The sequence below is a fragment of the Marmota flaviventris genome, chromosome 7, assembly GCF_047511675.1.
Source record: "Marmota flaviventris isolate mMarFla1 chromosome 7, mMarFla1.hap1, whole genome shotgun sequence".
Classification (NCBI taxonomy): Eukaryota; Metazoa; Chordata; class Mammalia; order Rodentia; family Sciuridae; genus Marmota; species Marmota flaviventris.
In genome coordinates, this window is record NC_092504.1 from 6,546,922 (window position 1) to 6,571,833 (window position 24,912).

Below are 24,912 nucleotides of genomic sequence, written 5' to 3' on the forward strand. Positions count from 1 at the left end.
AGGCTGGCTCCCCGCTGAGGGGGCATCTCGGTCAGGGGTGGAGAACCCATGACTGACTGAGCCAGGGAGAGATCATCAGTGGCCTGATGAAGGGTTTCCATGGAGGAGTAGGGAATGAACAGGGTTTGTGAGAGCGTCAACCTAGGACGTCCAGTATTTCAACCAGAATGTGTTTCACAAACATTGATTTGACGATCATTTATGGAGCACCTGCTGAGTGCCAGGAACTGCTCTGGGCACTAGGAACAGCAGTGATCCAGACAGAAACCCCAGAGCTCACATCCCAGAGGGGACACAGAACACACAGTGGGCGCAGCACTGCACCCCCAGTGAGACAGAGCAGAGTCTCAGGTCACGAGGAGAGGGGGAGCAGAAGCTTGGGGACACCTTTGTAGCAGGTGTCCCGGGGTGCAGTCCACAGACGCAGAGGTCAGGAGGGGGGCATGTGGGGGGGGATCGAGGGGAGTTCCATTTGCTTCCGTGTTCAATTGGGAGCAAGATCACGAGGAGGAGCAGGTGGGAGACCTGAGCAGGGGATGAGAAGACAGTGGCGCAGAACAGCGGTGACCCAGGTGGGAGGGAGGGCTTCTCACCAGTGGGCACAGCGGCCCCGTGCAGGCTCAGAGGGCGGAGGCTGCAGGTGAAGGTGAGCGTGAGAGGCCGGTGGGGAGTCACGGCTGAGGCCACAGGGATGACAGGGCCCAGGAGAAAAAGGGCTGCTGGGGTCGGGACAGCGCAGGAGCTGGAGCAGTGGGAGATGGAAGGACATTCACACAAACGCGCTCCAGGTTCAATCCCAGGCAAGTCCCATGCAAAGCACCCACCTTGTTAAGAGGCACAGCCTGTGCAGGGCCCCAAGTCTTCAAGAAGCTCCGGTTCTCCATGTGCAGGTCAGGGACGCTGCTGGCACCTACACAGGCCTCGTGGACTGCAGCGCAGTGAATGGCCGGGAATCCAGGAGGGAGCCCACCGCTGGCTTCACACCTGCCCTGCGACTGTCTCCCCCCTAAAACACTGACCTCGATTGGTTCACGTCTGGGTGACAGAAGCTGATGTGAGGAGGCAAGGGTGCTCCCAGCTCTAATCTGCACAGACCACCCATGCTGAGCTGGGTGACAGCGCTGTGGACACAAGTGCTCCCAGAGGCTGCCATCCTACTGGGAGGCAAGAGGAAGTGCCTGTTTAAGAAGCCCTGCCCGGGGCCAGGGGCTGGGCGGCACCTCCAAGTGGGTCTCAGGTCACGAGCCCCATAAGGTGTTTCTCACTCTGAAGGAAGAAAACCAGAGGACCAGAGAGGCTGTGTGGCTGCTGGGGCCCAGGCTGCTCGCAGCTCAGGGTCCCTGGTGTCAGATGGCAGAGCAATTGGACTTACGACTCAGCTCCGTTGCCAAGACCTTGCTAACCTTTAATTCTTTGCCAGTGCTGAGATCAAACCCAGGGCCTTGCACATTGATATTTATTTTTATACCACCATCGTCTTCAGACGATCATCATTTGGAGAAAACAAATATTATATAGAAAACAAGTTTTGTTTATTCAAATTAAATTATGTTTCCTATACAAATAGAATCTGTAAATAAAAATACAAAATGCTACAAATTTCAACCTTGTAAAAATGCAAAAATAATATCTGTCTCATCACACATATATTTTTCCTTTAACACAAAACTGTACACTAGTTGACACAAAGCATGGGCGCTCATGCTGGTGGAAGGTAAGGTGATGGCTTCTTCTGCCCCAGGCTCTAGGAGCCCCACTCCCACGCCTGCTCCAGGGGCACCAGTGGGCCTCCTCCCACTGTCAGGAGGGGAAGCACCTACATATTCTCTGATGGTCAGCAGGGACCAGGTGCAAGGAGGATGGAGCACTGTGGGTCGAGACTGGGTGGCCACACTGAGGAAGCCACACTGGGCAGCAGGTGCTGATGTGGGGTCATTGGTCCAACTCATTTTCATTCTGCAGTGTCTTCATCGCCAGCCCCCAGAGTGTCATACTGGAGAAAAACTGCCCCTCTGAGTTCCTATAAGCCGCGGAAGACGCACGGCCGCCCAGGGGATCAGGGCAGTGATTGTCCAAAGCAGCCAGAGAGGAGCGGACCATGGCTGTGCTGTCGGCCTGCAGCGGTTCGCTGCTGGCTGGAGTGTCCATGTCTGGGTAGGTGTAGGCCTGGGGCTGGGCCTGGGGCGCCTGGGGCTTGGCCAGCTTGATAGCGTCCAAGCTCAGCTTCTCTTGGGCACTGGCACCAGGAAGGGGAATCATGGAGCGTAACTTGCAGTAGGAGCCGGCAGACTGGCCGTCAAATTCCGTTGTGGAGTTTCCCACCGGGTGGACAGGGAGTTTGACGGACACTGGCATCAGCGCCACTGACACGTCCTGGGAGAAGGAGTCGGAGCTCTGGGACCTCTCCAGGTCAGAGGTCTCGAGGGCACGGCCGAGCTCCTCCAGCACGCCCGGGCTCTCGGCGTCAGCCCGGCAGTGCATCTTCCTGTGCCGCCGCAGCACGGCCGAGCGCGTGAAGCACTTGCCACAGATCTCACACGTGTAGGGCTTCTCCCCGGTGTGCGTGCGGACATGCCTGCGCAGGTCGCCGGAGCCCCCGAAACACTTCCCTGCAGGGGAAAGACCAGGGTTGTGAAGTGGCCTTTCTGGAAGGATCCCGTTCCTCCTGACACCAAGTGACCATGGTTTAAGGAGAGCTGGTGGCCGATGGCACCTGCTCACTTTGGGGCAGTATTCCTCCTGCTGCAGTCCTCCCACCCCCACCGGCCTGCGGGTGTTGAGTCTCAGTGAAAGTCCTCCAGGGACTCACTGTGCCCCTGCACAGAGTCCACCTGCAGGGCTGCGCTCCCCACGTCTGGACTCCCCTCATCAGTCTCCCTGACGTTCCTAAGTCCAACATGCCACCCTGAAAGTCAGAAACGCCTTTCCTGAGGGTACTCCTGTAGTACACCTACAACCTCCCCAGGCCCTATTTCCTTTTTCTGTGTAAAGAGATGGAGTTCCATAGTCAAAATAGGCAAGAAGCTGAGAAGTGGAAATTGTCCATCAGCACCAAGGTTGTGTCCACACAGGACGCCCTCCCTCTGCACGCATGTGTGCGAGACCTTGCCTTATGCACCGCTCTGCTCCTTCAACTCTCTCTCTCTGCCCTAGTCACATAACAGGTGAGGTACTAAGAGGTACATAACAGGTAAAGTACTAAGAGGTACGTAACAGGTGAGGTACTAGGGAAAAACACCTGAACAATCCAACTAGACGGAACCACCCACACACTGAACTCTGGGCACTTTCCCATATACATATTCCAAATCCACACACCCTGGGAACTGCCTGTTTCACTGCTGCATTCTGTCCAGCACCACTGTCTTCACGGGACACAGTGGAAGCCCTTTCTACCCTGTCTTGATGCCGCACTGTATTCGGGTCTGGACACTTGTGATTGGAGGCCTCAGCATGGGGGCTTACTGCTGCACATGCAAGTGCTGCCAACTGTTTACCTAGGTGATGGATACCACAGCGAGGGCGTCGTCCCTGACATGTGGGATCTTCATGATAACTCCCCACAGCAGAAAGGACAAGGGAAGGCTCTCCTTTATGCCTCATGCGTGGACAGGAGCCTGGCTCCACTGCGTCCCTGCTGTGACGAGGCATGACAAGATGGCACCTTTCTCTACATGGTCATGCTAGTGGCGGTTGCACTGGCAGCAGAGAGGAGGGTCAGCACTGCACCAGGCGGCATGCTCCGTGCTCCGTTCACAAAATGTGTGCAGCCACTGACCAACGAGGTCAAGCTGAGCTGCTTTGAATCCACTTACGAGAGCCGCCTAGAGGGCAAGGAGACACTAAGGAAGAGTTTCCCAGGCACAAACTCTGCAAAGCCCAGGGCGGAAGGGAGGGTCAGCTGGAGGGACAGTGCGGTCAGGTGTGCGGGAGAGGGGCGCCTGTCTTCAGGGCCATGCAGTGAGTGTGAGAGGCAAAGCTCAGAATATGAGCCACCGCAGCAGGAAGCCTGTCTACACAGCGAGCAATGAAACTCATCCATGCCAGACCCTGTCCCTGCATGGCCATAGCTCAGGGGCTATGTGAAGAAGTCAGACACCAGCTACAGGGAGCCCGGGTACAACTCCACTACACAGCTGTCCTGAACAGGCAAACCCAGAGACAGAAGTAGACAGGCAGTTGCTGGTGGCTGGGGATGGGAAGGGAAGTCACTGCTAATGGGTATGGGGTTTCCTTTTGGGGTCCTGAAACGGTTCATAATGAGACTGTGGTGAGCGGCACAACTGGGGGAATATATGAACACCCTGACTATTCATTTTACATGGGTGAATTTTATGGTATGGGAATACTCTCTAGGCACCTGACTTGTAGGAATATTCCCGTTCCCTTTATGTCTCTGTTCCCCCTAAGGTTGACCTTGTAAGTCAGAAGCAGGGGCAGGGCAGAACCCTGAGGTGGGGATACAGAGGTCCCCTTTCTTCCTCCACTAGTGGGACTTGAGCAGCAGCAAGTCCTAGCTGGGGAGGAAGAGAAATTTAACTCCAAACCAAGCCCATGGTCGTGATGATTATTTAGAAGTGACATTTTAAATTGGTGATCTAAGGCCGAGTCTGTAATTTAGAAGTGATGGAACTTTAGTTTCTGAGAGGCTCCAAGTGGCATGGTGTTGCCTGTGTTGGTGTACAATTAGAACAGGGAGCAGAGAACACGGCTGCCTTCTGGCTGCATCCCCCGAGTCCTGCCCTAGTTAAGACACCAGCGCAATCAGAACAGGCCACTCTCCACAGCACTGCGCTCCAGGATCCCACACTTGTTCTAAAGAGATCGTCATAAAGATGATTGTCACTCATCTATTCACCGTGGTCAGGTGCTGGTCCTGGGCACACACCTTGCCTGGGGGCAGGCACCGTGCACTCACAGGCGTTCCGTCTCTGCATCCTCATCTGGGCAGCAACTGCCCCCGTGCCCAGCCCACCAGCTCTCCACTGTCCACTGTGCTGAAGTCACCAAGCCACGGACATGCTGTATAATCTGCTGTATAATCCGTGACCCCACAAAGCCCATCCCCTCGCCCCCAACGTGTGCCCCCAGGGCTCCAGGAGGACACTCTGGTCTCCAGCACCCTCCAGAGCTTGCACCCTTCTCATTTGGACATGAGCCTTCAGTGCCTGAAACTCTTGGTCATCTTCTATCCAGAGCACTGGGGACAGTTTCTGATACCTCACAGGCACACAGTGAGCACATTCCTGAACACTGGAATGAGAGACCACAGGAGGTGGCAAAGAAAACTATCATTGTCATCTTGCCTAGAAGGAAGCAAGTGTCTATCAGAGGCACCAATCAGATCAGCTCAAGGTGGAGCAGGATGTGCTCTCCCACTGCACGGTTGACCAGGTACCCCCAGGGGACGGGGCAGAGGCTCACCACAGGCGGAGCAGCTGTAGGGACGCTCCCCGGTGTGCCGGACCCTGTGCTTCACCAGCTTCCGCTGCATGTTGAAGGACTTCCCGCACTGGTCGCAAGTGAAGACCTTGTCAGCCGTGTGCGTCTTTTTGTGCTCCTTCAAGTTACTGAAGTTGCTGAACCCTAGGGAGATCACAATAGGCGGTGAGCTGAGGGCCAGGTGGCCTGGAGCAGACACCTTCAGGGCAAAGGAGGGTGCTCTGCTGTACCTCGGCCACAGGTGTCACACAAGTGTGGCTTTTCTCCCGAGTGAATGATGATGTGACGCTGGACATCACCGGAGGCTGCAAACCTGCAATATAATTGGAAAATTCCATTAAGAGCCTGGCGACACTCCTGAGGGTCTCAGTGACCCAAGCCGCTGAGGGGAAGACAACGTGTTCCCGCTCTGCTTCAGAGTGGTCTGATTCACCTGAAATGTGCATTTAAACCGTTTTTCCTTGTGTCTCTTTTAAGAAAAGCAAAAAATGATGCAAGGTCTTGTTTTTGCATTTTTCCTGCCTGGTTCCACCTGACTTCCTTCCTCAGCTTTACACTGCACGAGAGCAGACCCCCTGTGCTCTTGCCTCATTCCCCAGGCTGTAAAGGAGAAGGAAGCCCTGGCTGGGAGGAAAGTGAGGCCCTTCTGTGCTGCAGTCCTGCAGAGCCCGGGTGAGTGTGGCCGCCTGTGCTCAGCAATGCAGCCTTGGCTCTCCTCCCGCAAGGGAGGCTCAGGACCAAGAGGCAGTGTGCCAGAAAGACTCCCGAGAAGCTCACCTCCTGCACCCTGAAGACCAGGAGGGAACAGGCTCTCCTGCAGTCACATGGAGACTCACACACGTCCTGCGGCAGAGGGAGAAAGGGCTCTGAACGGAGACAACCAGCCTCCACCGACAGCTGCTGTGTGCCAGGTGACGGGACAGATGCCTCAAAAGTGTCACCTCACACACTCTCACACCACCGGGAGGCATTTTCACCCCACTTTCCAGATGGGAAAACTGAGTCCACAGACGGTCAGTACCCTGCCGAGGCAGCAACTCAACCCAGGAAGTCTGTGCTTGTTCCTTCCCGGCACACCCAACAGGAGTATGTTGCATTCTGGGGGAAGGGGCTGCACACAGAGGTGACTCCTCATGGAACTCAGAAATTGATGACTAGAAACACTGAGAGAGGGTGAGATTCAGGAGTGGGGCACTGATATGAGCACGTGATACCTGGCACCGTGTTCCAGAAGCCACAGCAGAAGTGGGACATGGCTGGCTGGGCAGCTTGGTTCTAGCCCGTTTTCTACCAACAGCAGAGATAGTGTTTACCTGAGCCTGAATCAGGGTCGCTCCTGCCTCTGCTGTTCCCACAGCACGTGACGCCACAGTATCAGAGGGCTCTGCCTTCTTCTGGCCCAGGGCTCGTCTCTGACCCTGATATTCTTCAGTAGGAGCTTGTCAGAGGCAGAGAATCTGTGCTGTTGGATTTTATGCTGTGACCACAGCACTGAGCACACAGGGGGCATTTAACAGATCTACCCAGGCTGTGGCTAGTGGTCCTGGCTGACAGCTGGGCTTTAGTATAACGGCTGGGTGGCAGAGTAGAAGACCTTGAAACATAACCAAGTGAGGGAAGGAGGGCTGTGGGCTGTCTGGGGACACGCTCCTCATCTATACCACCCTGTGCAGAGGAAACTGCTACTCATCTCGTTCCACCTGCATCAGATACTCTGCTGCCAGCTCAGCTCTCACTTCTCAGGTCAAAATCCACCTGCCCATTGAAGCCTAGCACCACCCTCCTGCCACCTCCCCTGAAGTCTAGCCACCCACGCTGCAAGTCTCATGTCCCTACTAGACAGTGCCCTCCTTGGAACATCAGTCTATGTTCATGACATCCTGCAATGAATTAAAGTTTTAGTATAAAATAAGGTTTCATCTAAGTCCCATTTCCTTCCTAAGACTCCTGCCCCAGATGTTCTTTCTTTTAATTTTGTTGTTGTTCTTTTTTTTTTTTTTTTTTTTAATTTTTTGGTTGTAGATACACACAACACCTTTATTTTTATGTGGTGCTGAGGGCTGAACCAGCGCCCCATCCGCACTGGGCGAGCACTCTGCCACTGAGCCACAGCGCAGCCCACTTTATTCTTCTCACTCTGTGTTTCACATGAAGAGCCAGAGGGCGTGACCCCCACCCACCCATCATGCACAGGCCGAGCCCAGGACGAACCTCTTCCCGCAGATCTCGCAGATGTAGGGTTTTTCACCAGAGTGCCTGCGTAAGTGGGTCTGCAGGTTGCCTGCCTGCAAAGAGAGGAGAAGACAGACACCAATCATCAGAGTTTTCTTTTTTTAAAGTTGTATAAATTCAAAAGGAAAACTACAGATTTAGCCAGGTTCAACCCAACTTTCAATGACGACTACAGAGATACAACTTAGAAGCCATGTGCAAGAAGGTCAAGGACAGCAGGTGCTGCCTCTGGTGCAGCCACCTGGACCACACAGGAGCTCCTGGCTGTGGCCTTGCACGTGTGACCACTCTAGGTGCCACCTTTGTAAATGCTCTGGTCCCCAGCCTGTATTGTAAACAGACCTTGATGCATTTTATTTGTGTATCTATGTGCAACAACATTTGGAAGAATAAGAAGCACTCATGTATGTTCACTCCAGTATTCACTGTTTCTAAAAAAAAAAAAAAAGTGCTTTTGGACATAAGGAAGTATTCCTGGGGCAGCACGGTTAGTTCTGCCTGGGAGGTTTATCATTTTGACCTTTGTGCAAAAATGCAAATCAGGAGAAACTTGGCAGTACCATGGGGCCTTTTGAGTTCCTAATTTCTGAAACTAGCAGGGCTCTGCAAAGTTACACTGATAAGGAGATCACCAAACAGATTTCCAAGTACTAATCATGGGAAGTCAATATTAAGTTACCTAAAGTACAGAGAAATGAAAGTCACAAATGCTGTAGATATTAAAAAACTATTTGGAAATATTTCAAATTAGGATTTGGAGATAAGACTTTATACTGCCTTAATTTAATAGTCTCAAGCTGTCATTTTCCCCATTTAATTTTTTATAGTATTCTGTTGCCAAAAGACAAAAACATACAAATAAACTAAGATGCCTATGGCTCCAATGTGTAGGCAGGATGCTCTAGAGAGACAAGGTGAGAAGGAACAGCATCCAACTAAGAAACTGTCTTTTTAATTTTGCAAAGTATACTTTAAGTAGAATGCAGAGATGGTTCATGGTTATAGGTCTGAAGAGAATCTCATGTTCACCTGTGAGTGAAAACTCAAATATAAAGAACTTGTGGGCTACATGACTTGGAGTTCACGATGTCTATCACACCCCAGGAAACACTGAGACAGACGCTTGCGTTAGACTAAGATAAATTCAGCTTAAGGAGAACTTGGGTTTATTTTCAATAAACAAAGAGAAAGAATTTGGCAAAACTTTGGGAAACATCCTGTTTTTAACAGAATAACTATTAAGAAGAGTAAAATCACCACAAATATCAACAGCAATGCACATTTGTTCAAAGTCACACATGCCACTGGTAACTGCTACCATTATTTCTATTTTCTAGATGGAAAACAGATTCAGAAGAATAGTTACTCCAGTTACATGGTTGGGGTACAAATAAACAGTGGTCTGTGTGATGCTGAGCTCCTCTACTTGTGGAGCAACCCTGAGAAAAAGCCAGCTCATTGTGAGCAGTCAACACAACAGTCACTGGGCACCAGGGAAAAAGCCCATGGGTGGGAAAGACACATCACTGGTGGCTTTAAGCCAATCACTTCAGAACCTCAGAACAGCCCATCAGTCCTGGAACAATCTGAACAGCACTGCTGCTCAATGGTAAAGCTGGACCCTACGGCTTCAAGTTGTTTTGTAAATTGTGTATCATGACTAAAAACCTGCCAGTTAATTTTCAGCATGGCTTAAATGGAATTATTTATTTTCAGACCAAATATAATCAAATGGTCTTCCTCGTAATAAGCAGTAGTAAAAAACACCCACACGCTTCTTTACCTACTTCTTACTGGAAACATAATAAAAATAATTCTCTTTTTCCCACATCAAAAAGCACATTTGGCCAGGTATGGTGGTGCATGCGGCAGGAGGTTGAGGCAGAAAGATCGAAAGTTCAAAGCCAGCCTCAGCAATTTAGAGTGAGGCCCTAAGCAACTTAGTGAGACCTGTCTCAAAATAAAAAGGGCTGGGGATGCGGCACAGAGGTTAGCACCCCTGGGCTTAACCCCCATTACCAAAAGTAAGGAGCACATGTTGGTCTGATAAATAATATGAAAGTAGACTAAATAAAACTAATAGGATAATTCATTACATTTAGATGATTTCTGAATGTAATCCACACAGAGCATTCAGCACACTTGGGTCTGCAAGGTCCGGGCTTTGGTTTGTGCTTGGTAAGCTTCTGCCAGGCTCCCATGTGGAGGTCCTCCTGAGTGCACAGGCCAGGTTAAAAATCAAAATTCCTCTAAGTGGTAACAATGCTAACAGCCTTTCATTGGTCAAGAATTAAGATCTTACGAACTAAGCCCTTTGCAAAATTGTTGTGCATAGTATTTAACTCAATTGCCACATTTTTTTTTTTTTTTTTTGAGATGGGGTCTGTGTTGCCCAGGCCAGTCTTGAGATCCTGCATATGGTCAAAGATCCTCCTGCCTCAGCCTCCCAAATGCTGGGATTATGAGTGTACTCACCATTCCTGGCTGACACAAGGACTTACAGAGCATATCACTCACATTCTGTACAGAACTAAGGAATCTGGGAAGTAAATTACTGGCTTCAGATCATAAAATTTGGATTGAATTCTCTAATTCAGATTTATCTGTTGACTCCAAAACTTATGCTGTTAAAACTATAATTAAAATACTACCAGTAAAGGAATTTCAATTTTTTTAAAAAGTAAATACCACTTCAAACAAAGATGAACTTAACAGAAAATCTGCATAGAAAAGTAACCCAAGGGTTGGGGCTGTGGCTCAGTGGTAAAGCGCTTGCCTAGCATGTGTGAGGCACTGGGTTTGACTTCTGCCTTTTCTTTCAGCACCACACATAAAAAATAAAATGAAGTCCATTGACAACTAAAAAAATATTAAAAAAAAAAAAAAGTAACCCGGGTTGAATGATTTTACAATAAACCCTTTTGACATGGACTCAATGTCGGTATTCAAACATGAACAGACCCTGCCGCAATTCTCTTCCATGAGTGCTCCAAACAGCAGCTGAGTGATAATATGACCAAGTCAAGGGATCTCAAGGATTTTAGAGGTGAAAGGGATCCAAGACCTTAAAAGCCATCTAGTTCAGGAGTATCAAGACTTTAGGATTCCATAAAGTTGTAAAATTAAAAAGATAAATTGCAAAAGTTCATCTCAATGTCCTCATTTTTTACATTTTTATCATGGAGGGGGAAAAAATCACTCTGGCATTAGTCCCCCACCCTGGAACCTCTGTCTAAGCAGACACCTGGAAGGTGTCATGAGCACGGGAACTGAGGGAGCCACCCAGTCCAGACACCAATGCGGGGAGACCACTGCCTCTCACCCTGTTCCGCCTCTCAGGACTCATCCTGCATGGACTCCCCGGTGCTTTTCTTTCTGCCTCCCTGAGGGACAGGACAACTGCTCCTTTTCGAAAGAAGCTGCATTTGCTGGACTGACTTCTCCATCACTGCCCTGGTCTATGTGCACTGCAAGGAGACAGGGCACCTCAGAAGAGTCACAGGCACATTCCCAAAGCAACATGGAGCCTTACTGCACAAGAACCTGAGAGGTGAAGCGTGCAGGTTATGCTACCAGGTATGTGGTCTGTTGCACAATCAAAGATGATACCAGGGCTGGGGCTGTGGATCAATGGCAGAGTGCTTGCCTAGCATGCGTAAGGCACTGGGTTCCATCCTCAGCACCACATAAAAACAAATAAATAAAATAAAGGCATTGTATCCGTCTACAATTAAAAAAAAAAAAAAAGAAGATAGCAGCTTTCATAAGCTGAATGCTATGGAGTGTGCCGGCTCATTAATGAAGGCACAGTTAACTTTTAATAAAATCTAACTGTACTAAACATTAAGTTCTCAGTATACAGGGTCAGAAATTCTGACTCGTGTTTTTTAAACTTTTTAATTCTCAGAAGGACAAGGCTTTAGGCACCCACTGCTACTAAAACACTCTGGCAAGCAACATGCGGGTGTTCCCGTACACTGCAACCACGACCGTGTTCCCGTTTATTACTGGGGCTAAGGGAGGGTTGTGGGCATCATGCACTGAGCATCCCCATGCAAACAGCACTGCTACTCTCCTGCCCTAGGAGGCCAGGGACACCTGGCTTACCACACATCTGTCTCCAGGGCACTCTGGAGCACTTGCTGCCCTGCCTCATGCGCCACGCCTTTAGGAGGAAAGGCACGCTCTCCTCGGCCTGCGCTGTTCCCGTTCCTGTTCGTATTCCAGCCCAGCACATTCCATGTGAGTGTCCTTGATGATCAGTGGTCACTTCTTCCTCTGAATGATAAGCTCCCCAAGGCCTTACTTTGGTCCCCTCTAGCCACAGCAAATCTCGTGGACAGAACAGGGATATAACAGGCTTGCAATAAAACCTTGTTGAATGAAGTCTTTAAAACAATTCCTGTTCATAAAAATTTCATCATTTCACTATGAAAAAAACACAGCAACAAACATTTGAAGACTGTGGCTACAGATAACTCTATGTTCACAGAAACCCAACAAAAGCATAGTGTGGTGATGCACACCTGCGTTTCCAGCAACTCAAGAGGATTTCAAGTTCAAGGCTAGCCTCAGCAACTTAGTGAGACCCCCATCTCAAAATAAAAAGAAAAAGGGCTGGGGAATTTGCTCAGTGATAAAATGTCTCTGGATTCCATCCCTGGTACCAAAAATTAAAAATAGAAACCTAACAAAAACACAGATACCGACTCAGAAGAAAAGAGGAGGCATTTGCCTCAGACAGGGATGCCTGCTAGGGTTTAAGAGGGCAAGTGAAGGCCAGGACCTAAAGCAAGTCTCCAATTTGTCTACATGGCAAAATCACTGATTTCTAAATAACAATACTGGAGTCCACCCAAACCAGGAGTCAGCGTTTCTGAGGGTAGGCACCAGGCATCAGTGCCAGAGGAGAAGGGGAGGCAGGTACAAGGAGGCCTGGATGCTGGCTTTCCTTTGGCTACCAGAGGGAGTCAGGAGGGCTTCTGAGCAGAATGTCAGAACATACTGCATCATCGCAATTTAACTGTAGAACACGCTTTCCAGAATGTTTCCATGAAGTAGTAGTGTTCCCATTTTAAGAATAAGAAAAACAAGGACCAGAGAAGTTGCCATTGCTCATTATCAACAGCCTTGCAGGTCGGGGGCTTGCCCATAACACCCAAGATGTGGGAAGTGGTGGGGACAGGAGGTCCCACAGGGAGACTGGGACACAGAGCAGTGAGGGCTGGTGAGGCAGGATGGGGCAAGAGTATCAGGATGAAGGGAGTAACTCACTACGCCAAGAGCTTCACCTAACTCCTTCCCTCCTGCAGCTCTTTTGGGGTAAGCAATTTTATTATCCTTATTTTACCAATAAGGGAACTGACTTGCTCAAGGTTGCACAGCCGTGATCCCTGATAGAGGCAGGCTTCAAATCCAGACCATCTGGCTCTACAGACCAAGCTTGGACCCTGGGGCCAGGCGGGCAGGAGGATCGCCACTAGAATGGTGCTGGAGGATGAGCACTCTGCTCATCTCGTCAATTATGCGCTCCCCATTCCCTGGGCAGGAGCATCCCCTGGGATGACATAAACACACTGCCCAGCCCAGAGGAACTGACCATCCGGGGAGGACAGGGTTGCTCACGCACAGGAAGAATGCTGGATTTGGGACATCACTACAAGCGGGGAGTTAATGAGAGGGAGGAGTGGAGTGGAGTATGGCTGGCAGGTCTGGTGTGTGGAAAAGTGGGTGCACCCTCAGTGATGCAGGCGACACTGAGAGCTGTGTGGGGCAAGATGGCACTCACTGCTTCCATGCTCTGCAGGACCTCCCTGCCCAGCCCTACCACACCAAGGGTCTCCCACTCCTGATGGGGACCAGCCCAAGCTTATTTTTCTGGCTGAGCAGCATCTGCAGATATCTGCCCTCAGGCCCCAGAGCGGCTGCCATCTTATGTCCCTTGGAAGCCCAGTGCTCTGCACCTGGCCATGAAGAGATGAACTTAACGTTTCAGAGAGAAAAGCAGGTGCCCACAAGCCAGGTAATTCTAGAACTTTTTTGTAAAACATTAAATCTCTAGGTTTGAGTCCAGGGCCTAGCACAGTACCTGCCCACAAGAAGGTACAATAAAGGTTTTCTGAATGAGAGAATTAACTACGTGTTCAAAAGATCTTAATGGAGATCAGCTAAAGGAGAGCAGTAAAAGCAGGTAATAAAAATGATTTAGGCTAGGAACAGTGGTGCACACCTGTAACCCCAGCTGCTTGGGAGGCTGAAGTGGGAGGACTGCAAGTTCAAGGTCAGCCTCTGCAATTCAGCAAGACCTGGTTTCAAAATACAAAAAACCCAAAGGGCTGGGGATGTAGCTCAGTGGTAAAGCAACCCTGGGTTTAATCCCTAGTGCCACACACACACACATCTAGTCCTGATGAGAATAAGACGACTACTGGTGGAATATCATCTGTAGGCTCCAGGGAAACAACACTGTGTGTGGTGCACAGGAATTTCATTCACCAAAGAAAAGGCATACCTAGGATGGGACCCACCCTTAGTAAGGGAAAGGAAGAGGTACTGTGAGAACCTGCCCGACCTCGTGAACTAGAAATTTGTGTTCTTCAAAGCTATCTCCTGATTTATTCTGGAATCTTCAAGTAATAGATATTATCAGAGGTAAAAGAGTATCTTATTCATAATAAAAATAGACACTGCGTTTCAGGTTTCCAATTATTAATAGTAAATAAGAGTATTCCCACCTGAGAGAAATGTTTCCCACATATGTTACATTCAAAAGGTTTCTCACCTAAAACAAAGCAAAACAAAACAGAACAATTTGTAAAACCAGTACTAGCATTTGAGCAATAATTATTTAAAATGTTTAAGTGATCCCTGTTCTCTTTCACACGGAACAGGACATTCTCCCCACAGCAGGACAGCGGAGTTTCTAGTTCCACTGTCACTTGGCTCTCACAGATAGTGCTCAGTGAAATCTCTATGCTTTTCCTCTAAAAAAATCAAATGACTCTCCAGGTAGAAACCTGTGGTGAAGCTGAATGTATTTATCTGCATTCAACGCAAACCCCAGGCTCTCCTTGCAGTTTTCTTGCTGAACAGCGGGAACCTGACTCCACTTTACTACTGGCTCCTAAGAGGACAGGCAGCCCATTCGCACCACCCATAGTGTGAACGCGGGAGCCCCAAACAGGGTGGACCTCCTAAAACATGATGGGACAAGGAGACAGCCCCTCTCTGCTGCCTCCCAGCCTTGGTGGACATGCTCACAGGAGAGAGTGAGGCTTCAATGGGAGAGGTGCTCCTCTGCGGTCTTTTCAGTCACCTCCCATTTAGTAGCTCTAAGTGATCCTGGACAGAACAGACTATGGAGAATGGATGCCGCTACATGAAACCACAGCTGTGTGCACACAGCCTGCAGACCAGGACCTGCAGAAGGTGTCCGTCAAGGTGCCACCCGTGGGCCACACAAACCAAGGAGCAGCCTGAGCCAACAGCCTTCCCTTTCCCTGTTCCACTCAGATCACATGCTACATTAAGACCCTCTTCGAGAAATAACAACACTGTGCTCCCTTCTGACCACACAGCTGGGCTCTGCTAGCTTTCTGGGCTCACTGTAGCTTCGTGGGCCCTAAATGATTATAATGATATTGTCTGTATTTTGGGAGTCCAAAAAAGGATTATGTATAAAATTACTATGATAATAGGCAAGTTAAAATTCCCTTAAAAGATATACTGAAAAATGAGAGGTTACTGGTCACTCAGGTGCTAAGTAAGCAAGGCTAGTAACTCCATCCAGTGGGTCACAGACTTTGGCCTTGGTATCCCTGCACTGGTAAAACCAAGGTCCAAGACATTCTGTCCACGTGGGCTGTGTCTATCAGTGTGTGCTACATTAGAAATGAAGAGAAGGAAGTCCGTGACGCACAAGCACACTTCACTGGCCACCAGGATGGGACATCGTCACACCACGTAGCCACTGGCAGGCTCCACCGCAGGCTCATGAGAGAAGAGGAAAGGGCAATGATGCCCTGTGTTATTCTGAAGACAGTTTTGGGATGGCAGGTCCCAGAGAGGGTTCCCAGGCTCTGCTGCCCTCTCAACAGATGTTCTCTCAGAATAAGTAATTTAGTTTCCTTTAAAGCTAAACAGCTAAATTTCTCAAAAAAATTATAGTGATCATTAGGCTGCAGGAAACTTGAGCAAAATTCACGGCAAAACCAAGTCTGTGATGCCCACACATTTTGAACTAAGAGTAATAATTATAACAGCACTTTATATTCAAATTCACTGATATTTATAAATGGCTTTCACAAATATTACTGATTGATGTCTCCCAAATATACATGAAGAGATAATCACCTAAGCAAACCGGGAATCCCAAGTGATAAGAGAACACTACATCAAAAAATGCAATGACCACACTGTATGTGTAGTTATTCTGGAAGCTTCCTGTGCACACTGTCTCATGACTATAATTGTACACTAATTTGTAATGTTATTAAAGTAATCATGTCTAATTATAGGAAGGAAAGTTATATGTAGGTATTATACAATGTAATATGTATATGGTATACTATATATGCAACATATAACACATATGGTATAATACCTCTAAAAATTCGTGAAAGGGGAGAAGGAATGAATTAATAAAACCTTGAAAATTCAATGTTTAAAATGGAAGAATTTTTCTTTTGAAAATATCAAATGCTTAAGGCTTCCAAATCTCAATTCTTCAAATCAGATATTCATATTTCTTCTGAGAGACCTTTTAGAATTATTCAAACTACATTATTTTAGTTTCAATTACCTACATTATGCTTTGAAAAAATAAACTTGATCTAATTCTAAAGAAACAACTAAATATAGCATGACTATTTTAGAATTAATTAAGAATTTTGAGCACATCAAAATAACTGACTACACTTCTTTAGAAATGGACAGTTTGTCACATAAAGCTACACCTGAAATAAAAAGTAGTCCATCTTTCAAAAATGGCTCTATTTTAAAACCATTTGCAGAATTTTAAGATGCATCATTAAAAATTAAAAGTAAAGTGTAGTTAATGTCACTTGAGTTTTAAGAACACCAATGACCTTGTCAAGGAAAGAGCAAAGCTTCTTATACAAACAAGGCAGGGTGTCATTGCAAGTGACTTCCTTCCCCGTGCCTGTGGGTACGGGTCAGTGTACCTGTATGAGACCGTTTGTGCAGCTCCAAGTTGCTTGGGTGTTTAAAAGGTTTCCCGCACAGTTCACATGCGTACTGTCTCTGTGAATGAAGACTCTGGGACTGATCTTCCAGTGTGGAGGGGGCTTCGGACAGCTCCATCTCACTAACGCAATTAAAATTCTCAGAACTGATGTCTTCACTTTCTTTTTCTTCAGTACTTCGGCTGCTAGCTTCCTCTGCCATATTTTCACGGGTAGATTCCGTCCTCTTTGTTAAACCATAATCCACCTTGTGTTCAGATGCTTGCTCTGCCGATTTCTGGGACTTTAGGAAATTGAGTTTCTTTAGGTGAATGGCCTTTTTGAGCCTCATCTGTTTGGTAGGTTGTTGGCCAGGGGCATCCGACTCAGGGTCTGGGATGGAGTCACTGGGCAGCTGGGCCAGGAAGGTAGAAGGCAAGTGCTCGGAAGACTCCAGGAGACACTCAGAATGACTGATAGCACAAGACTGGCTGTCCACTGCAGCGAGGTCTGCAGGGGAAGTGAAGGCGAAAGGCTGCTCGGTTCCTCGCTCTTGGCTGGGACAAGCGGTCTGTTTGCAGTACTGCTTACTGTAAAAGTCTCTGAGTTTGTAATAGTAACTTGGCTGTTTGCAAGGCAGCTCTGAGCAGCTGCTGTCTAAAGCACTGGGGGCTTGTTTGGACATTTCACCTGTGGAATGATGAAGACTGACTGACGGAGCGTGAGGATGCGGCTCATCCAAAACCTTAGCATGCTGGGTCCCTGCAGGACACTCTTGCAGTAAATGAGGGTAGTTTTCATTCATAACACAGGTGGCATCTGGGGCCAGAGTGCTTTGCAGGGAGAATGTACTGTTACAAGGCATGCCAGGTGGCTGTTCAGAGGCTGATTTTAAAAATGTGTGGCACAGATCCAGAACGTTCTGAACTTGCAAACACTGAGCTGTGTCCAGCATTACTTGAATATTGTCTGGGTTCAAGTCTAGGTGAGAGGTGTACATGAAGTCCAGGATCTGCCCTATGCCGCTGATGTTTTTGACATCCAAATGGAAAACATCATTCTTCTGGCTTGAAGAATTCTGAAAGAGGCTCCTGATTAAAAAAAAAAAAAAAATCCATTTATGATGAAAACTATTCTTACAATCTGCTTTTTCTTATAACACTCATGTTTAATATTTTAAAAAAATCTACACATAGCAATATGGCTTATGACTCACAAAGACAGATCTGAAAATTATTATGAACATGATCTACTTAACATAAATAAGAATGTTCTAAATATCTTTTCAATCTGCAATTATCCATATATATTAATTACATATAAATAAAGAAAACTAAATTCATGCTTTTGAATATTACATTTAGTTTGACAAATGACATATTTCAGACTTTAAAACATATTCACGAATATCTTCATGTCTAAGTGCCTTAAAAATTTCCTAAAAATAAAAACACCTGTAACAAACCAACCCTTGATACATATTTTGCTTTGCAACAAGTAAATGCCTAATTACTGGCAGGTTTTTTGGCAACCCAATGGTCCATAAGCCAATAGTAAGACACCTCATGAGTTAATGAATCTAAAAAAAAAAAAAGATGCCATAAAGCAGGCTCTTTTTCTGGGTACAAATCAAATTCACAGTGAACGAACTGGTACTGTGTGTACCGTAATCAAATGAGTTAGTAAACTGTCTTGTAGCTTGTTGATGACATTTTGTCAAATATAGTCACCTGTTTTCCCAAAATGGCCTTCAGTTCTGAATTATTTCAGCTCAAAACAGCCATACAACAGAGAGACCTAACTCCTTTTTTGTCCACCCCTCCTCTGCACCCCCACGCACCCGGGAAGGCAGAAGCAGGTGACAGCAAAGCCCAAGGGTCTGGGGCCATTTTGCATATGGACAAAACTGCGGCCCAGCTTCAGGAGCTGGTTCATGACAATCCGTAGTGTTGTGGACTGTGACAGACTTCATTTCATGATTCAGGGCTTTACAAGGGAAAGAGCAGATCACGTTCCCTATATTGGTTACTAGAGCAAGAAAATGGTACGCATGCTGCAAACAAACAAAAAAATACTTAGGAAAAAGAAGTCATTGTGTTTAAAGAGAAATAAACCTGCTAACCAGAAAACTAAATTATGTAGAATATATAACTTTAATAATGTTAAATACACTGTAACAACTATTTGGTGTTATTCAGCATTTATGAATAATAAATGTTTCACATAAGTAGAAATGATTACAGGGAAAACTAAGTTGAATTCAAACCAAATATTGTCTTATAATATTCAAATGAGAATAAAAAAAGATGAAAAAAAGAAAATAAAGCAGCCCATAGAATGTTTTCCCCCTCTGATTTTTTCTCCTTTTTCTTTTTTTCCCCTTGCAGTACTAGGGATGGAACCTAGGGCCTCCTGCAGGCGAGGCAAGCACCTTACGACTAAGCTAAATCCACAGCCCTTTCTAAATTTTATTTTATTTTCAGACAGGGTCTCACTAAGCTGCCCAGGTTGGCCTCCAACTGGTGATCCTCCTGCTTCAGCCTCCCAAGTAGCTGGGATTATAGTCATGTACCACCTTGCCTGGCCCCCACTCTGATTTCTTATCACAGAAAAATTGTTACCAGGAATTCAATTCCTTAATCATTTTATCCTGAAAGGAAGATATATGCAGAAAATTGAAATTAAATCAAAATATCAAAATAAAAGACAAAAGTACCAAAACACTTTCTTTTTTTCTTTTTTAAAGAGAGCGAGCGAGCATGGGAGAGAAAGAGAGAATTTTAGTATTTATTTATTTTTTTTAGTTTTCAGCGGACACAACATCAGGATCGAACCCGGGCCGCACGCATGCCAGGCAAACGCGCTACCGCTTGAGCCACATCCCCAGCCCACCAAAACACTTTCAATCATCCCAAATACACTTTAGTTAAGAGGTATTTTTCCTTTGGGTCATTCTAAACATAAAAGCAATAATCATATTAAGTTGAACTAAAATCAAAATACCGCCCCCCAAAAACCCCCACGGGCATAAAAAGATAAGAATAGTCAAACTCAAGAAGATAGAAAAATGCGATCAAAATGCCTCCATACTAGAAGGGCGTCCCCCATAGCTGGTAGGCTGGACGAGATACGCACCTGAAATACTGGCTGAAGGCTGCCAGAACGTTCTTATGTGCTTTGAAGCAGACCCCTCTCACCACCAGCATGCAGTCGCAAAGCAGGCCCTGAATGCGCTGCTCATGCAGTTGTTGGAGAAGATGGCAGCTGTGGGCAGCAACAGGGTCCATGCTAAACCATGAGACCTGGAGCAGAGCATGAGAGGAGACTCAACACCACCACTGGACATGAAGCAGCCCCCACAGCACTCGCTCCTCTGCACCTCCCCATGGCAGCGCTCCTTCAGCTCAAACACATACCCGCCCCCTCTTTAAGCTCAGTTGGCAGCATCTAGACCAGTGCTGCTAGAGAGCACCATTTGCAGGACGGAAATGCTCTCTGCTGGGTACTCAACACAGTAGCCACTGGCTACGTGGGACAATCGTGCCCTTGAAACATGACTGAGGAACTGAAATGTCATCCTACAAATTTATATTTAAATGGTCACTGTTTTTGATAGTGTAAATCCAGAATACAACCATGATACTAAGTGTACCTCTCATGGTCTACCTAGTTATATGTTAAATTAAAAAATAAAACAATACACCTAGATCCACACAAGGTTAAAAAAAGACAACTAGTTGAGATCAAACCCACATCTGTCAAACACCTAACTTATGGTCAGTGAATTGGAAGCTGGGGAAAATCAGGGGCCATCTTAGGGAAATGAGGTGCAAGTCAAAGTAACTACCTTCACCAGACAACAGGAGGCACCCTGCAGCAGCGTGCTGGATCCGGGGCCTTTGTGCCTCTCTGATAGGTGTGAGGGAAGTCACGGAAGGAGCCAGGCAGCTACCTAGGGCAGACAGACCATAGGCAGTAGGCCTCTTGAGTGCGACTCAGTGGCAGGAGATGCCATCCTAGATGGCAGGCCACAGTGAGCTTCACAGGCCTTCTAAGAACCCTGACTAACTCTCAATGGAATAATGTCATAGTCCCCCAAAGGCTCATGTGGTCCACCAGGTGGACAGGAGGTAGAGTCTTAGAAGAAGTAGGTCACAGGGAGTGTGTCCTTAAAGGGTATATTTTACCCCTGGCCCTTGCTCTCCCTCTCTCTCTGCTTCCTGCTCACTGTGAGGTGAGCCACTTTGCTCTGTCACACCCTCCCCACCATGGTGTTCTGTCTCATCACAGGCCAGAAACAATATAACCAAGTGACCTGGGACTAACACCTCTGAGACTGTGAGCCAAGATGAACCTTTCTTCCTTTAAGTTGATTTTCTCAGGGATTTTGTTACAGCAACAAAAGGCTGACCAACAGATAGGAAACCGTTATGTGTACACAGAAAGTTTAATCATATGACAACTATAATAACTACTGTGTGCTAGGCTATAGGTTAATAGCAAAGAACAAAACATGCTGGGTCCCCACCCTAATGAAGCTGATATTCTAGTAAGGACAACAAAATAAGTGCACAGTATACCACTTAAACAGAAGGGTGACAGTGAGACATTGGGACATACTGCTCACTCCCAGGCCCAGGCCTACGAGCTGACAGCTTTTACTTCCCATCTTTTGGAAAACTGGCTCTGGGAAGCCTCAGTCAGCTGTAGACATCCAACTAGATAGACTACCTGGAGAGGGAGAAGGGCTCCAGGGCTCCGGATCCCAGGGAAGCCATGCTCATACTCCCCAGGGTAGCCTGTCCAGAAGCTGAATACCACTCAGTGTCCCAGATGAAACCACATGGAACTAAAGAATTACCCAGCTGACATCTGCCTAAATTCCTGACCCACCAAACTGTGAGGTAAAACACTTCTTAAGTCACTAGCAAAAGCTTCCCTTGACCAAATCAGTTGCCTCTTCAATCTACTGCTTTCTCTGATTCAAGTGACCCCACCGACAAGCACTGCATGAAGTCTTTACACAATTCAGGACAAATATGTGGCATACAAGGTGCTGGTGTGACAGGAGGAACACAGGGATTTCGTCCATGTTTGCTGCTCAGTGTGATAGCTTTCTGTTACTATAGAAAATACCTGAGATAATCAACTTATAAAGAGAAAAGGTTAATTTTGGCTCATAGTTTTAGAGTTTTAGTACATGATGGGTTGGCCCCATTGCTTTGGCTTTGTGGTAGCACATCCTGGCAGTTATTCATAATGGACCAAAACTTCTTTTCTCATGACCAGAGTGTAGAGGAAGAAGGCTGGGCCCCCACCATTACTTCAAGGGCACAGCCCTAATGACCCGAAGGCCTCCTATAAGGCCCCTCTTCTTTTCACCACATCCCAACAGCACCAGTCTGGTAACAAGTGTTCAACATATGGGCCCCTGGGGAACATATAAGACCCAAACTACAGCAAGAACCTTGGACTAGATACTCTAAGGTTTTTTTCTTTTCCTAAAAGCTACAGATCTATACCAGAAATATAAAGGTAGAAAATTTGGCTTTGTTAGAATGATATCAAACGATGGAAATATAGGGAAAAAGAAAAATGGAAGAAAACCCTTCCCTTGGGTGGATGTGAATGAGGAAGTGCTTTTAAAGGGAACAAGAGCCAGAATGGAACTTTAACCTGCAGGGAAAGCACCTACAGCAAAAGCCCTTGTTTGGGGTGGGGGTGGGGGTGTGCTGCAATTCTATCAATTGGTCCAACACAAATGGATGAGTTTGTCAAAGTTTTTCAGTGAAGCCATTAATAGATTACTTCTCCAAGGGTCCAAAGTTCATGTGCCTCAATACCAAGCTTCCTTAGAAGGATCCTAAGGGGTATTTTCCCATTATGCTTAAAAAATTTTTTTTATATTGATATCAATACAATTATAATGATATCAATAGTGGGATCCACTGTGACATCTTGTAGATGCACATTATATAATTTGGTCAGTTTCATTTTCCAGTGTTTCCCCTTTCCTTCCCCTCCTCCCTCACCCTGGCCCCCTTCCTCTACTCTACTGGTTTCCCTTCTATTTCATGAGATCCCCCTCTTTTCCTATCAACCTTCCATATATGAAAGAAAACATATGACCCTTGCCTTCCGGAATTTGGCTTATTTGACTTTACAAAAATCTCTCAAGTCATATCCATTTTCCAGCAAATGACATATTTCATTCTTCTTTATGGCTCAATAAAACTCCATTATATACATATAGCACTTTCAACTCGCTTATTTCTAGTCCCTCACCCCACCCCAGAGACAAAAGTGCTGGGTTTAAGCAAACAAGCCTTGGTCTTGCCTTAGCTTTATGTTGACTCTGTCTACTAGGAAGGCCAATTCAGTTAAATAGGTATTGTACGTCTAATATGTACAAGATATTGTTGTAAGGATGAGTGCTGGCAAATTGAACAGGATCTGTTCCCTGGCCCTCAGTTTCCCATCAATTACTTAATTTTACAGAGTATCGACTGTCTGCAGGTGCTGAGGGTACAACGGTGAACAACTCCATATGCTCATCCACGCCTTCATGAAGCATCAGTCCAGTGGGAAAACAAGTACAGCACTGCAGGAGCATTATTAAGTAGGGGGAGGAAACCTGTGCGGGGAGGGTCAAGGGAAAACTTTCTGAAGGAAGAGACATCATTGCTGAAACCTGAGAGTTAAGTCTGTCAGACCAAGAATGAAGAGGGTTTATCCTCTTTGAATTGGGGGGTGGGTTAGGGTTAGGGGTGGGGTAAACGAAAAAGAAAATGCAGGACAGCATAAGAATAATATGCTGTGCCCTGTGCAAAAACACAGAACATCTGGGGCACCCTGCTTTATAACCCCTTGGCCATTCTGTCATTTCTGTTGGCAAATATTCACCTCCTTGTCCCCCTGGTGAATTCCTTGTTAAGGGCTCAATCGTGTTCCCAAAATGTGACTGCACATGGTGATCAAGGCCTTTGAAGAGGTAATGAAGTTAAAACCCAGGCCAAGAGGGTGGGCCCTACTCCAGTCTCAAAGATGTCATTATGAGATGAGAGGATTTGGACCACAGAGAGACATCAGAGATGCAGGAGCACAGAGGAGAGACCATGTGAGGACAAGCACAAAGATGGCCACCCGCAAGCCAAGGAGAAAGCTTGGGGAAGGGGGGGGGGGGAAGCAAACCTGCCTGATCCTTGATCTTGGTCTTGCAACTTCTAGAACTGTGGGAAAAATTAAGTCTGTAGTCTAAGTCACTTGTATTGTTATGGCAGCCCTAGCAAACTAATACATCTGCTCTTCCAGGCCCAACACTGCTCACTGCCAGAGAAGCCTTCCTATCACCCATAGGCACCGCCGGGGGATTAATGGTTTTCATAATACTTTGCTCATCGCTCATTCAACTTTCATTCCCTTATTTAAGCAACGAGATACTTAGTGACCACCGCCGGATGCAGACCCTACTGTGAGGGCGGAGAACAGCTAACGTTTATTGAGCAATTACTAAATGGCAGATGCTGGACTCCCAACCCGGGAGTCCTACCAGACGGTGTGGGAACTGCTATCAGACCCGTTTCACTGATGCAAAACGGGGAGGCCGAGCCAGGCGGGGAGCTCCGCGGTCTCAGGCACCTCCCCAACTACAGCGTGGAGCCGGACGGAGCGAGGCGGCACCCGCGCGGGGCGGGCAGCCGGGGACAGGGCGCACTCGCAGGCCCGGCCACTAGGTGCGGAAGCGCCCGGGTGCCGGGCGCGGGGCGGGCGCGCGCTAAGCCGCGCCGGCCGCCAGCCCGACTGTACCCCGCAGGCCGGGACGCCGAGGCGGCGCGCCCAGGAACTCCGGGCCGCTCCGCCTGCGCGAGTCGCTCCGGGCCGCTGCCGCCTCCGCCTTCGCGAGGCCGGCGGCACCTTACCCTCGGAGGCCGCTCCCTGCCCCGCCGCCGCCTCTTCACCTGCTGCCCAGGTCCCCAGCGCCGCAGCCGGGTGGCAGGCGCCGCGGAACCATCCCGACCACGCCCCCTCCCCGCCGGCCGCCCAGCTTCCGGTGGCG

At 47.6% G+C, this 24,912-nt stretch overlaps 1 protein-coding gene across 1 annotated transcript; it reads right to left on the reverse strand.

Annotated features, from left to right (window-relative positions):
* Positions 1 to 1,556: 1,556 nt before the first annotated feature.
* On the reverse strand, positions 1,557 to 24,855 carry Zbtb49 (zinc finger and BTB domain containing 49). The gene is made up of 8 exons (XM_027939565.3): positions 24,776 to 24,855; positions 19,992 to 20,158; positions 16,857 to 17,947; positions 14,409 to 14,455; positions 7,654 to 7,727; positions 5,673 to 5,755; positions 5,425 to 5,586; positions 1,557 to 2,609 (listed from the first exon to the last, which is right to left on the reverse strand). Exons 2-8 carry the CDS (start codon positions 20,141 to 20,143, stop codon positions 1,933 to 1,935), a joined length of 2,286 nt encoding a protein of 761 aa, XP_027795366.2. The 5' UTR covers positions 20,144 to 20,158; positions 24,776 to 24,855; the 3' UTR covers positions 1,557 to 1,932.
* Positions 24,856 to 24,912: the final 57 nt, after the last annotated feature.

Bases quoted from the DNA above. Each gene is read 5' to 3' on its own strand.
- Zbtb49 (XM_027939565.3), bottom strand. From the start codon at position 20,143: ATGGACCCTGTTGCTGCCCACAGCTGCCATCTTCTCCAACAACTGCAT. The intron at 7,728-14,408 runs GTGGGAATACTC...CTCTCTTTGCAG, and splicing joins GTGGGAAACATTTCTCTCAG to GCAGGCAACCTGCAGACCCA. The intron at 5,587-5,672 runs GTACAGCAGAGC...TGATCTCCCTAG, and splicing joins GTGTGACACCTGTGGCCGAG to GGTTCAGCAACTTCAGTAAC.